The 15476-nt window shown below is 38.4% G+C and overlaps 1 protein-coding gene across 3 annotated transcripts in view; it reads right to left on the reverse strand.

Moving 5' to 3' along the window:
• The window catches only part of TMT1A (thiol methyltransferase 1A), a 30957-nt gene extending 21302 nt beyond the window's left edge, over nucleotides 1-9655 (reverse strand). The window contains exons 1-3 of one of the 3 annotated variants that reach the window (XM_063075501.1): nucleotides 9635-9655; nucleotides 8769-9270; nucleotides 2792-4102 (exon numbers count right to left, since the gene is read on the reverse strand). In XM_063075501.1, coding sequence (XP_062931571.1) covers nucleotides 3866-4102; nucleotides 8769-9266 — 735 coding nt within the window. In that variant the 5' untranslated portion in view covers nucleotides 9267-9270; nucleotides 9635-9655 and the 3' untranslated portion in view covers nucleotides 2792-3865. Of the gene's footprint in view, nucleotides 1-2791; nucleotides 4103-8768; nucleotides 9271-9452; nucleotides 9547-9634 lie in introns of those variants that run through there. The other 2 variants (XM_063075500.1, XM_063075502.1) reach the window with 2 other exon arrangements.
• Between the last annotated feature and the right edge of the window lie 5821 nt (nucleotides 9656-15476).

The following is a 15476-nucleotide window of genomic DNA, read 5'->3' on the forward strand; positions in this document are numbered from 1 at the left end:
CCCTTAATAAAGAGAAATTTTTATTAGAGTTGTGTAATAAAAGGATCATTCCAGGGGGGATGTTGAGTTGACATCAGTGTCAGATACATTTGAAGATTAAGAAGGATGCAGCCTGAGGTAAGACTATTGTGATTTTTACTTTTAAGAATGGTAAATCATGAATGGCAGTTTTTCTAGTTCAGATATATGTTCCCAAGTAGTTCTCTACAGGTTCCCAAATAGTTTTCTTTAGAAACAAAATTATACCCTACAAATTGGCTGCTCTGTGTTCTTTTTCCCTCAGTAAACATGACTTCTGCCTCTATTCTCTGGCACTGGGGCTAACCAGTGATTCTGTAGTTCACCGAGGAATTCTTATTTTTTAATGTGGCCTGAAAGTTTTTGGTTTTAAATATTGAGATAGTTAAAGTGACGCTTACTGAACAGTTTTCTTTTTTGCTTTTGTTGACATTGGTTTGCTTTGATTTATTATATTCTTAATTGCCTTAACAGATAAATAGGAATTTCAGTTATGTTAAGTACTGTATTTTCCAAAGCAATACCAAAGGGAAAGGCTTATGTAAGGGTCAAGAGTACAAGAGGAATTATTATGCAATGTTTACTTTACTTTCTATTCAAGTATGAAATATGTAGGAATTCAGAGGAAACAATTCAGATATTAGAACACTTAGGAACAAAATGTTTTAGAATATAAATATAAGAAATTTTAATGTGTGTTTTTTTGTTAGCCATTAAAGTAAGTGTTAAGCTCATGGGCCCAGGATCATAACAAGATTTAGGAAGAACCTGATGGAAATAGTAGTCATCCCAGAATCCTCCCTTCAGGCTCTGGTGCCTACGTTGCCCACTTTCTTTCAGTTCCTTGAACATACTGTGTTTCCTCCTTTTATTTGTCTGTGGCACAAACTGTTCCATTAGGCTGAAATACTCTTTATTCATCCTTTGAAATTCAGCTTAGATGTTACTTCCTCAAGGAGGCTGCTGATCTCCTCCCCCTGGGTAGATCAGGTTGCATTCTCCTGGCACTCTATGCTTCTTCCTCTTAGGTAGCACTTATTGTCATAATTGTGCTCCATGAGAGCAGGCACCATGTATAACTGATTCGGGGCTCTAAGCCAAGCACCCAGAGCAGAGCACGCAGTAGGCACTCAGTTAGTATTTGTTGAATGAAGTCAGCATTTATTAAGTGCCAAATACATCACTTCATTTATTCCTCATCATAACTCTAGGTCACTTTGATGCCAAAGCCAGTGTTTTATTTTGTCTTTTATTTTCCTTGTTTCATGCAGTTATCCTACTGAAAGCCAATGTTCTAAGCATTGTACTATGTGACTTTCCGTAGAAAAGCAGAGGATCTGATCAAAACCCAACAGTGGGCTTGTAATGGGCATTTGTTGTGTGCCTTCCCAGCATCCATTTCAAGTCCATTCTTTCCCAGTCACAGGCCCTGTTTTCATTTGGAGGATATACAGCTCTCATTGTCTCAGTCCATCCACATGGTCTGGGTGTGCTCAGCCCAAAGGATGAAGCTCTGTGACTAAAACTTGAGCCAATCAGCATAATCCATCCCTCCCATCTAACTATTATGATTGGTTCAGAGACATGCTCTTTAGTAGTATTGTCAATCAGAGCCATTTGAGACTCAATCCAGGACTTTGGTTGGAGTTTTTGGAAAGTGGACTTGCTCTTTCCAGCTGGCCTGGGGTCTTGTAAGCATGAAGATTGGGACAACTTGCCACCTAATAGGGCAAACAGAAGGGAGGGCAGACATGACCCTAGAGATTAGCCCCTGATAACATTATCTGGGACCTACTCAAGCTGTGCCTGAGGCTTTCTGCCCCTGTGCTTTTCACTAATTTGAGTCAGTAAAGTGCTTTTTCTGCTTAAGCATGTTTGGGTTGGGAGTTCTGTTACTTGCAAACAAAGGATTGCTAACAACCACGGGACCTAAAAGGCATTGCACATATTTTTGTCCCCTGCTCTTCCCCATCCCTACATCCCCGTTTTTCCCCGCTTCCCTTTTGCACAGGCTTAAGTCATTTCCTTGGGCTCTTAGAATGACTGTAAATGTGTTGGGCCTGGGCAGGAAGCAGTAAGAAGGTAATATAGCGAAAATGACTGTCAAAACAGGTTTTATGGGTTTGGGAGTCAGGGCTTCTATGACTTGCTCTGTAACTTGTGAATAACTGTAAGAAACTTCATTTGTTTATTTCTCTACACCTCAATTTTCCTTATAGAAAGTGAGGATAATATTGCCACAGCACTTAGACAAGAGGGAATCGATAAGAATGTGCCTTAATACTTTTTACTTCCATATTATCTTCCAATGAGACAATAAAATTTCACCATGTCAACCTGTGGCTTTTCATATTTCTCAATCACTAGACTGACCTACCCAACAGTGAGGTGTACATTAAGGAGTTTCCTACTTTTGGGAAACTACAAGAGGAAGGAGATTCATGTTCCAGAGGAGTCCTTAGATGAGCATCCACCCTCACTGCAACAATAACTGTTTCCATGCTCGAGATAGTTAAGATAGTAAGCTTCCTTTCTTTCTAATCTGTGGATTTCACAAACAGGGTCTTTGGACTTGAACTTTTCAAAACCTGTTCTGATCCCTCCAAGATAGCTTTTTCTAAAATCTATGAGCTGTGTTTATATTTACCTGGCTGTAGAAAGAAAAATCTGTTCGTTCAAATAGCTTAATTTTCCACAATGAAGGAAAGTCCTTCCAGAGACATTAAGAAACATGAAACCAAGCCAGCAAAGATATAAACCATTTATTTTATTTTTATTTCTAAAATGAATGTAGATTTATTGGTTGATTTGATATTTAAAATAGTACTTTTGCAAATCATATCGGAAAATATACTACATTTATTAAAATACATTCTAACTACTGCTGAAAATCCTATTCTTAAACCCTCTGACTGACTCACCTAATAGCACTTGTTTTCAAAGCACTTGTGATGATTTTCGCAGTTTCCATAATTGCAAAAACAAAGAAATCATCTTGGAACAGGAGTGGAATTTGATCAGAATAATACAAAAAATACTTGTTTACTACTTTACAGACTTACAGATTGCTTGCTTTTTAGGGGCTCTTACATAGTGTACCTAATTATACAAGGTTTTCCTAATTACAGTGGGCCTTTTTCCTTGCCTGCAAAGTATGTGCCAAATAATAAGGAAATGAACCCAAGAACCTTAACTACCTCAAATAGTTTTATGGATATACTAAAGTATCAAGTACAGTCTTCAGCTTAAGAATTGAGGACTGGAATGCAAGAAAACAAGCATTGGTGGAATAGTAGAAAGGTGTAACAAAGCTGGGCAGAACTACGTGCGTCAGCCTGGTATGTTAATTCTGAAAGCCAGACCAGTGACACTAAAAATAATGAATAGGGTAAGATTTCTTTTTCAAGAAGTCTGTGCTACTTAGACTTGGGTTTTAAAATTAGGTAGAATTTCTTTATTCAGTATGTGAATTATAGTCTTGAGTGATTTAACTACTTCTTAGCACTGAGATCTCAAAGGGGAGATGAAATGAAAATCTGTTGCGTAAGAATTTAAATAAGACAATTGGAAAAGTTTGCACATCACTGAATGAATAGGTTTGGGAGTGATGACGGACTTCAATTATGAAAGCCTACCATTTCCTTTCAAGAGAGAGTTCAAAGCTGTTTTGTTTTCGATTCCTTGGGAGACAATAGAAAGTGGCTAAATAGTTTATAACAGAAACTTCTAAGGATGAAATTCAACTTTACCTAAAAACAAAGGTTTCCCCTCTCCCAATTAGTATTTTAGGTGTAAAACTGAAGCCTTGAATTATTTGAGCCATTCAGCTCTGTAGTGCCAGCACACGCTATTTCACGGCATATCCGTAGATGTGAGGGCACACCACCTCCAGGGACAATGGCGCCCGTATGTGCTGCAGTTTCAGCTTAGAGAAGCTGACCCGCTCTAGGGCCTTCCAGCTCTCCCTGGTCAGGTTGCAGCCATCAAACACAAGGTACCAGACAGGTTGCAGGACCTGTTGCCAGAAGTAACTCCAGGTCGAATGCTCAGCTGCCACATGCTCCATGAAATAAAAAGCCCCTCCCTGAGAAAGAAAAAAAAAACCAACAACATTTCAAGGATTTTAGTTTTGGGAAAACAGATTTATAAGATAATTAAAAGCTTCACATTTCAGTGGCCCCAGAGGATAAATTAAAACTTAACTGAGACACCGTTTTGGCCAATAGTTTTATTTTCTGTCAAATTTTATACAGACCTGCTGATCTAAAGCAGTTAACTCATATTTTCTGATTATAAAAGCAATACATAATAATAGTTAAACTTAAAGCATTTACTATACCAAGAGCTGTCCTTAATGCTTATCACATGTTAATTCACTTATTCTTCACAGCAGTGTTATTTGGTATTATTATTATTATCATCCCCATTTTTACATGTGGGAAAACTGCATCACATGGAGAATAATTAACTTGCCCAGAGTCACAGCTGGTAATTTAAAGAACCAGGCTTTAAACTAGGTGTTATGGCTCCAGAGGCTGGCAGTACTGACTCGGCAATATGTTTATTTTAGAAAATTTAGAAAATACAAAAAAGTTTAAAAAGAAAACCACAATCCTGTTACTTAGGGATAACTACTGTTAACAGTTTGTGTATATACAAATTTGTATTTTTTCCCCTAAAACTAGGATTGCGATATACGTTGTTTTGTAGTCTACTTTATTTTACTTCTTTGAGTATTATTCTAAAACATGATTTTAAAAATCTTTCCACAGTATTTCACACTACTAAAGATACCATCTGTTATTTAACCATTCTCATTTAGGTTCTTTCCAATTTTTCACTATTGTGAATGAACACTGTTACAGTGAACATCCTTATCTGTAAATCTGGGTGACCTTCTCTATTTACAAATGAATAACTTGCTAAAAAGTGGAATTGCTGAGTCAGTGGTCTTTGCCTTTTTAAAGAGGTTAGTTGTCAAACTGCCCTTTGGGAAAATTCTATCAAATTTGTGCTCATGCTAGCAGTAGATATAAGTACCTGTTTCTAATAAACTCTCATCAACACTTTTTTTCTGTCTTTGCCAATTTGATGGGCAAGATGATATTTCATCTTCAAAAATATGCATATTTTAAATATTCTTCATAGGTTATTAAAGCTTATTGATTATTTGGGGTGTTTTTCTTTTCTGATTTGTCTTTTGACATCCTTTATTAGTTTTCTCACAGGGGTGTTGGTTTTTTCCTTACTGATTAGTAAAGGCTTTTATTATAATAAAAGTGTATACTACAGATGTTATTCCCAGTTTGTCGTTTGCCCTTTAATTACATTTTTTTTTTTTACTTTTACTGCTTTTAAAAAAAAATTTTTTTTAAAATTTATCTGAAAATCATTCTCAGGCACTGCCTTGCAAATCTGTAGGAGAACAATACAGTTCTAGCAGGAGAGTCTGAATTCATATCAAGCACTCCTTTGAGACTGAATAACCATGTTTTATACTTCTATGTTCATAAATATGTGAATTATATGATTAATGAAATACTAAAGCATTACTGAATTCATGGTAACATTTTGTCATTAGATATTTTATTCAATCAGTGGATGCTAAGTGTAAATTACTGCCATGTAGGAATGAGCAACTGCTGCTTTTATCTAGGACAGTCCTATAAATATAGGTCACGTATAGAGACAGTAGATGTTACTACATGTTATATGGGGATCTTCTGAAGTTTTCTACCTATCTACCTCTGGAGGGAGTAGGGCGAAAGGGACCCGACAGTTATCTCCAAAAATTGTGCTGTCTTACTCTTCTCAGCCTCTTGTAGCTGCCCTAGTCTTGGTTGCCCCAGGGAGTTTAGAGATCAAGTTCAGAGTTTTAGAGATGGAACTCGCCCAAATTATATGGGTAAATGTAAGTAAGACCTATGTTCAGGAATAGAAAACTTGGAATTTCTAGATTTAAAAAAAAGAGTATTTCCATAGGATAGAACAAGAGACAGGAGATAAAGGAAGAGAGGCAGGTTTGGGGAGGTCAGTGTTGCCCTCTGGGTTACACAGGTTAAAGTAGAGATGCCCATGAGCCATCCAGGGGACTGTTGAATAGACAGCTAGATACGCAGGTTTGGGTTTAGAAGAGAGATCTGGGATAGATATTTAGATTTGAAAACCATTTATGTACACATGGTAATTAAAAACTTCGAGGGTGGATGAGATTAGCTGGGAGTGTACAAGGGTCAAAAAGTTTCTGGAAAGATTCGTATTATCTTTTTTTTTTTCAGTGGCTGGCTACTATGGGGATCCAAACCTGTGACACTGGTGTTGTAAAGCTGCACTGTAATCAGCTGAGCTAAGTGGCCAGCCCTGTATTATCTTTTAATTTTACTTTTCCACGAACTTTTTGAAGTACCCTCATATATAAGTGAAATGAAAGGCCAGAAAGGAAACCCAGTGTTTAGAGGATGAGTAGAGGGAGAAGAGCCAGCTAAAGTGGTAGAAATGTTGAGGTCAGAGAGATGAAAAGCTCCAGTGACAAGCACTGTGGTATGGCAGTAAGGATACTTGATTTAAAGAGAGTCAGACCTGCTAGCTGTGTAACTTTGGGCAAGTTTATTAGCCTCTCTGAGTCTGTTTCCTTGTACCAACCTGAAGACAATATTTGCTTTAGAGGACTGTTGTAAGGGTTAAATGAGAATGTAATAAAGCTCCTGGTTATTTTCAACAGAAAGTGGGTGCTTGGCAGGAGCTAAGAAAGACTACCAAGAATGTGATCCTTTTAAGAGTTAAATGTATTATTGGTGCTCTAAAACTGATATAATAATAATTACCTGCCTTGCAGGGGTGTTGTGTGATTAGTAACATTGTAAGCAAACATCTACTAATGTGCCAGCTAGTGCCCAGTCTTAGGACACAAGAACCCAGCAGTTAGGTATAAGAATCAGTCAGTCCTTTTTTATTTACTGCTTTGATACTGGTCTATCCTGAGTCAGAGACAGGATGTATTATTGCCTCTAAACCCTATCTCCAAGTCCTTCTCTTCCTAAGGAACTTCCTCTATTAGAAAATAAAACTGGGGATTACAGAACATCCTTTTGCCTTAAAGTAATCAATTCAAATATTAAGATATCCATACTTTATGCTCAATTTTGTTCAGAATAAAACCAGTCTAAGCTAGTTAAAAAAACATGGGTAATATGTGAAAATTACATTCTTTACAAGTGCAAAGAATTTTAGACTTTACAGAAAGGTATAAAACGAAAAGTAATTCTTCATCTGCATCCAGTCTCATTCCCAGGAGGTAAATACTTTTAATAGTTTCTTGTCTGTTATTCTCCTTATCATATATACACATATATATGTACAGTTGACCCTCTGTGGATTCTGCATCCATGGTTTCAACCAAGGATCTAAAATATTCAGAAAACAAATTGTGTCTGTACTGAACAGTTTTTCTTGTCATTGTTCTCTAAACAATACAGTAGAACAACTATTTACATAGTATCTACATTGTATTAGGTATTATAAGTAAGCTAGAGATGTTTTAAAGTATACAGGAGGATTGCATGGGTTATAAGCAATTATCAGGGACTTGAGCATCCTAGGATTTTGGTATCCTCAGGAAGTCCTGGAACCAGTCCCCCACAGAAACCAAGGGACAACTGTCCTTCACACAGTGGGCTTATGCTCTTCATAACATTCAGTATTGATTGCTTTTTTTCATTTAACATCTCTGGGGGATTTTTTTTTATGTCAGAATAGGTAACTCTTGTTCTTTTTAACAGCTGCACAGTGTTCCTTTGTACTACATGACAATTTACTTAAATAGCCTCCCACTGGGGCCGGCCCGTGGCTCACTCGGGAGAGTGTGGTGCTGATAACACCAGGGGCACGGGTTCAGATCCTATATAGGGATGGCTGGTCGCTCACTGGTTGAGTGTGGTGCTGACAACACCAAGCTAAGGGTTAAGATCCCCTTACCGGTCATCTTTTAAGAAAAAAAAAAAAAAAAAAATAGCCTCCCACTGATGGACATTTAGGTTATTCCAGTGTATGCTATTACACATACTACTGTAATTAATATCCTTGCATATGAACGAATTTTTGCACATTTGTGTAATATAGCTGTAGGATAAATTCCTACCAGAAAACAGTATGTGCACTTTAAAATTTCGATATCCTCAAATTATCCTTCACAAGGGGCACTTCCTGCAACACATGTGAGTGTGTCCAGTTCCCCAAACCCACCCCAACACCATATTGACCTTAAAAGTCTCTAAAATATAACAGATAGAAATGGTATCTTTAATTAGTTCTTTAATTGCAAGTAAGTTTGAGCGTTTTATCATGTAATTGACTGTTTTAATTTATATTTCTATTCCTGCTCTTTGCCCATTTTTCTTTTTTTAATATTGATTTTAAAAATCTTAGATCTTATTGATTTGTAATGCCTTTTAACATGAAAGAAGTTAATCCTTTGTCTATCATCCTTGGCAAATTCTTTTTCCAAGTTTGTTTTTGTACTTTGTTTATAGGACTTTTTCTTCTGCAGCAGTTTAAAAATTTTATATATTCAAATCTATCAATCTTTCCCTTTATAGCTTATCTCCTACTCTAAGATTTTTAAAATCCAACAATGTCTTCTCTAGTAGTTAACTTTTTACGTTAAAATGTTCAATCTGCCTGAAATTGATAGGACTTTCCTGGGTGGTGATGTCTGCTACTAGTACCCGTCCTTGTCACACCCTTTCACTCACCGGCCTCAGCACTCTGAACACCTCTTGGAGAATCTGCTCCTCGTTCTGCACAGAGCACAGCACCAGGGTGCAGATCACCACATCCATAGAGCCATCGGCCACCTGGTGCATGTTCTCCCCAGTAGCCACCACAAAACGCTCAAATTGCAGGTGTCGGTTCTCAGCAATGCTCTTGATCAAGAACTTCTCAAAGTTCGGGTTTGGGTCAATACAGGTCACCCTGCTCCCGGGTGGGTAGAACTTGAAATTGGCTCCGGTACCACAGCCCACTTCCAGCAGAGAGAGCTTCCCAGAGGGGCCCACAAAGTCTTGCAGGTTGCTGAAGAGCTCCTGCTTCTTGCTTGCCATCCGTTCATTGTACATCACAGAGAACCTCACCAAGAAGTAGGGGAACAATTTTTTGCAGAACCTGTTCCACAAGCCCAAAAAATTCAGCAGGTACAAGGGAAATGCCAGGATGCAGACGGCCAGCTGGAGGATAGAGATGGTAAGCGCCATTTCTCTGAAGAGAGAAAAGAAACAAAACAGATCAACAGTTAGAAACCTAGTCAGGTCTCTGCAGGACGTAGGCATCTGGCCACACTCCAGAGCCAATCAGCTGCAGAGGAAAGAAGAACTGCCTGTGCTGGAAAGAGCTCAAGTCAAATCATGGGCAAGAGGCCCATTTTCCCCAGTTTAATAGACCTTTGGCAGAAGTTGACCCACGGCTTAGTTTTCATGAAGCGAAATGAGAGGATTCCCAGCTTTTCTTTATAAGAAAAGTTGATTATGATCCTTCATTTCAAATCTATTTCTGCTTCCCCATATCCGGGTTTGGAAACTACTTTTAGTTTCCTGCTGGGGTTTTGTATGCACAGCCTACTTACACCCCACCAGGGTTCCGCCAGTGACCTCTACAAAGAAAACAGAATCTGTGGGTGGAGCCTGGTTAAACCACACCAGAAGACAGCTGCCAAGGCCCCTTCGTCATAATATGCCCCCCTCATAGTCCTCCCCCCCGCCGCCTCCTGAGCCCTGTTTTTTAAAAAGGAAGTGAAAGGACATGCCTGCCTGGCTACAGTCAACAAGATTCCCACTTTTACATTTTGGGCTGAGGCTGTCAGACTTGCATAACTCAAGAGCAGGGATATTTTTAAGGCACTGTTTTTGGCTGCACATATTTTAAAAGGCAAGTCTCAATCTTCAAATTGTGCCTACTACATTATTCAGCTAATTTAGATAAAAATAGTTCCCAGATTATTAACATTGGGAGCCTAAAGGATTCAGAAAATGTTTTCAGGAACCCATCTGTTTTTAACAAGAAAGCCTGGGCTTTAGGTTGGTTAAGGAACACAGAAATTTAAAAAAATAATGGTAACATATACTTTTTTAAACCAAGTGATGGGTAGTCACTATTGTTTGTTTCATTATTTATTATATCCTACACATATTTTATAAATATTATGTCTGTTCCATTTTTTAACAGATTTTTTTTGAGGTGGAATTGACATACAATAAACTTTATATATTTAATGTGTACAGCTTAAGTTTTGACGTATGTATATACCCGTGAAACTGTCACTTCAGTCAAGACAAATGAACAGATCCATCACCCCCAAAAGTTTCCTCTTGCCCCTTTTTGATCCCTCTGTCTTGCCTTCCTCATCCCAAGGCAACCACCGACCTGTTTTCTGTCAAGAGAGATTATAGTTTTCATTTTCAAGAATTTTATTTAAATGGAATCATGTAGTATGTACTTTTTTTGTCTGACTTTCACTCAGCATAATTACATTATTTTGAGAGTTAGCCATGTTATTGCATGTATCAATCAATTTTATTCCTATTATATACTATATGAAGGTACTTCAAAAAGGTCATGGAAAGGTTTGAATTATCTTTTAAATCTATTTTCCCATGAGCTTTTTGAAGTACTCTTATATATGTGCATAGTAGTAGTATTCCATTGTATGGATGTATAACAATTAGTTTATCCATTCACCTGTTGTTGGACATTTGGGTTGTTTCCAGTTTTGAGCTGTTACAGATTAAGCTGCCGTGAACATTAGTGTACAGATTTTTGTATGGACAGATGTTTTCATTTTTCCTGGATAAATACCTATGAGTAGAATGTGTGGATCATATGGTACGTGTATGTTTAACGTTAAAAGAAACTGCCGTAGTGTTCCAAAGTGGTTGTACCATTTTATATTCCCACCAGCAGTTTATAAGAGATTTATTTGCTCTACATCTTCATAAACACTTAGTATAGTTGTCTTGAATTTCAGCTGTCTTAAAAGGGGTATAATGGTCTCTCGTCATTTTAATTTGCATTTCCTTGAGGGTTAATGATGATGAGCATCTTTTCATGGACTTATTTGCCATCCATATATCTTTTTTGGCAAAGTAACTGTTCAAATCTTTTACCCATTTTTAAATTCTGTGATTTGTTTTCTTATTGAGTGTTGAGAATTCTTGGTATATTCTGTGTTTAAGTCGTTTATCAATATGTGATTTGCAAATATTTTCTCCTATTCTGTTAACAGTGTCTTTTGAAGTGCAGAAATGATTAATTCTGTGCTTTTCTGCCCAAAATCTATCCATTTTTTTCTTTAATGGGTCATGTTTTTGGTGTTCTAAGAAATCCTTACCTACCCCAAAGATCAACATTTTTATAAAGCAAGAAATGACAACCCAACTGTTTTTATAAATTATTATTTAAGCATGGAAAAAAATATGGAAGGATACATACCAATTGTTTTTTAATCACTTAACATGTTTATCTTTATTGAAAAGCACTTTTAAACGTACTTAGATTGATTTTTATCACATATATCATCATTGTACATATATTAAAGAGAAATAAATTGGTTAAGGTATCCCTAAACTTCCCTCATTTGCAGAGTTTGAATTTCCCATACCAATTGTTAATATGGGTTACTAGAGGTTTAGATGGGGAGGGTTCTGTGAATGGAGTAGAGGGAGAAAAAGAAGGGTAGAACCAAGCAAATAAATAAATAAAGCATATGTAAGATAGCAAATTTATACATATATATAAAACATTATTCATGTGTATATGTGTAATTTTAATAAAGTTAAAGATGCACTCATACTCATAGGTTAAATGAAATTATAAAATATATGACCAGCAATGATAGTACATATCAAAATTTGAGGGATATAGCTAATATAGTACTTAGGGGTAATCTGTTTATAATTTATGAAATACAGACTTCCTGTCAAGATGGCAGGATAGATGGTACCCAGTGTCATCCTCTCCCACAATCAGCCAGTTTATAACTATTAAAAAGCAGTGACTGCTGAGCAGGGGCCGCTAGAGCTCAGGGGAAGAGGAGGAGAGACTTATGGAGTTCATGAAGGCAGGAGAAGCCACAATGAGAGAAAGAAAGGACCACTCTGACCATTTTGAGCACTGACCACTTCAAGGTTAGCCATGGTGAGCACACAGAGAAAGAGCTGGCAAAAGCCACAGCTGTGCCCTTCGTATGAAGTTGCTTGGAGGCTGCAGGGGAGAAGAGGTCCTTGGTGGCCCCCAGGCCAGCATGACCACTAACAGGGTTCCTGTGGACCCACATATGAGTGAGGGGCCACAGACAAGTGAAAAAAGGAGCCACTCAGTGGCCAGTGAGTCATCGCAAGGGACCCACACAATGCCTGCCCTATGGGAAGTGTTTGGAGTATAGGCAGTGGGGGAGATGGACCCACTGGGGGAACATTGGGACACAGCCTGGACAGCTGATCTGCCCTCTAGTCAGCACAGGACCACTCAGTGGAGACTGGTGAGAAATATAGAACTGCAGGGTTACAGTTTGCTGAAAAGTATCAGGCCCAGACCAGAGTTTCTACACAACCTAGGTTGTTCTGGACCTCACAAGACCTGGAAGCCCTTACAAGGTCAATAATTAAAACCTGAACTGCACAAAAAGCCTTCCCCAGGGAATCAGCAGCAAAGCAGCAACTTAGTTCAACCACAGGGCTCAAGTGCTGGTTCCCACCAGAAGTTCCCCCATTTTAGATGTAAGCAAAGGACAACAGATTAGTTCCAGTGCAGAGTTGAAGTGGTGGGAAAAGTGAATAATCCAACACAGAACTGAAAGAAAAAACAAAAAACCCACAGATCAGAGATATTAACCAGTAAAGGTTTTGATATTAACCAGGAAAGGTCTGACACCACCAAAGAACACCTATAAAATGTAGAAGGACCAAAAACCCCCCAGGCTCCCAAGCTGGGATGGGGGAGGGCTGAGGGTCTCAGCCACATCCCCCCACCCTGTGACTATATCCAACCCAGCGATGGCCACCAAGCCGCCACCAGAAGTCCCCTGGGCTCCCCTGCTGGAGTAAGGATGATTCCACAAGCCTGAGCCATGTCCCCCCTTCTTTCTCCTCCTCTCACCCTGCCCTTTCCCCCTCCTCCCAACTGCTCTGCAACAAATCTTTTTAAAAAATTTATTATTAGCATATTCATTATTACACATTGTGATTTTTCTTTATGCCCTTTACCCAATCTATCACTTCCCAAACCCCCTCACTCCCTCCCCACCATTTCTAGTATCCCTAGGTTTGTTCTCTCTTTCTGTAAGTTCAACATATTGTTGTGGCCCTTCCTCCCTCCCTCCCTCCCTCCCTCCCGTCTTCCCTTCCATCCTCCCTTCCTCCTTTCCTTCCTTTCCTTCTTAGCACCAAGTTATGAGTGAGAGCACGTGGTATTTCTCTTTCCTTTTCTGGCTTATTTCAGCTTAACTGAGTTTTCTCCAGACTCATCCATGTTGCTGCAAATTGAAGAATTTCATCCTTTTTTATGGCTGAGTAGTATTCCATTCTGTATATATACCATATTTTCCTTATCCAGTCATCCATAGATGGACACTTAGGTTGGTTCCATATTCTGGCTATTGTAAATAGAGCTACAATGAACATGGGAGTGCAGATATCCCTTCGACATGATGATTTCCATTCCTTTTGGTATATACCCAGTAGTGGGATTGCTGGATCATGTGATAGTTCTATCTGTACTTGTTTGAGGAACCTGATAGTTCTATCTGTAGTTGTTTGAGGAATCTTCATACTGTTTTCCATAATGACTGTGCTAATTTACAATCCCACAAACAAGGTAGAAGAGTTCCCCTTTCCCTGCATCCTCGCCGGCATCTGTTATTCTTGGTCTTTTTAATAATTGCCAGTCTAACTGGGGTGAGATGATATCTCAGTGTGGTTTTGATTTGCATTTCTCTGATGACTAGTGATGCTGAGCATTTTTTCATGTTCCTGTTGGCCATCTGTATGTCTTCCTTTGATAAAATGTCTATCCATCTCCTTTGCCCATTTTTTTTTTTAATTTTATTATGTCGATATACATTGTAGCTGATTATTGCTCCCCATCACCAAAACCTCCCTCCCTTCTCCCTCCCCCCCTCCCCCCAACAATGTCCTTTCTGTTTGCTTGTTGTATCAACTTCAAATAATTGTGGTTGCTATATCTTCTCCCCCCCCCCCCCCGGTTTGTGTGTGTGTGTGTGTATGTGTGTGTGTGAATTTATTTTTTTTATTTTTATTTTTTTTATTTTTTATTTTTATTTTTTTTATTTATTTTTTTTAAATTTTATTTTGTCGATATACATTGTAGCTGATTAATGCTCCCAATCACCAAAACCTCCCTCCCTTCTCCCTCCCCCCTCCCCCCCAACAATGTCCTTTCTGTTTGCTTGTTGTATCAACTTCAAATAATTGTGGTTGTTATATCTTCTTCCCTCCCCCCCCCCGATTTGTGTGTGTGTGTGTGTATGTGTGTGAGTGAATTTATATATTAATGTTTAGCTCCCTCCAATAAGTGAGAACATGTGGTATTTCTCTTTCTGTGCCTGACTTGTTTCACTTAATATAATTCTCTCAAGGTCCATCCATGTTGTTGCAAATGGCAGTATTTCATTCGTTTTTATAGCTGAGTAGTATTCCATTGTGTAGATGTACCACATTTTCCGTATCCACTCATCTGATGATGGGCATTTGGGCTGGTTCCAACTCTTGGCTATTGTAAAGAGTGCTGCGATGAACATTGGGGAACAGGTATACCTTCGACTTGATGATTTCCATTCCTCTGGGTATATTCCCAACAGTGGGATGGCTGGGTCGTATGGTAGATCTATTTGCAATTGTTTAAGGAACCTCCATACCATTTTCCATAGAGGCTGCACCATTTTGCAGTCCCACCAACAATGTATGAGAGTTCCTTTTTCTCCGCAGCCTCGCCAGCATTTATCGTTCATAGTCTTTTGGATTTTAGCCATCCTAACTGGGGTTAGATGGTATCTCAATGTGGTTTTGATTTGCATTTCCCGGATGCTGAGTGATGTTGAGCATTTTTTCATATGTCTGTTGGCCATTTGTATATCTTCCTTAGAGAAATGCCTACTTAGCTCTTTTGCCCATTTTTTAATTGGGTTGCTTGTTTTCTTCTTGTAAAGTTGTTTGAGTTCCTTATATATTCTGGATATTAATCCTTTGTCAGATGTATATTTTGCAAATATTTTCTCCCACTCTGTTGGTTGTCTTTTAACTCTTTTAATTGTTTCTTTTGCTGTGCAGAAGCTTTTTAGTTTGATATAATCCCATTTGTTTATTTTTCCTTTGGTTGCCCGTGCTTTTGGGGTCGTATTCATGAAGTCTGTGCCCAGTCCTATTTCCTGAAGTGTTTCCCCTATGTTTTCTTTA

The sequence above is a fragment of the Cynocephalus volans genome, chromosome 12 (genome assembly GCF_027409185.1).
Source record: "Cynocephalus volans isolate mCynVol1 chromosome 12, mCynVol1.pri, whole genome shotgun sequence".
Taxonomy (NCBI): Eukaryota; Metazoa; Chordata; class Mammalia; order Dermoptera; family Cynocephalidae; genus Cynocephalus; species Cynocephalus volans.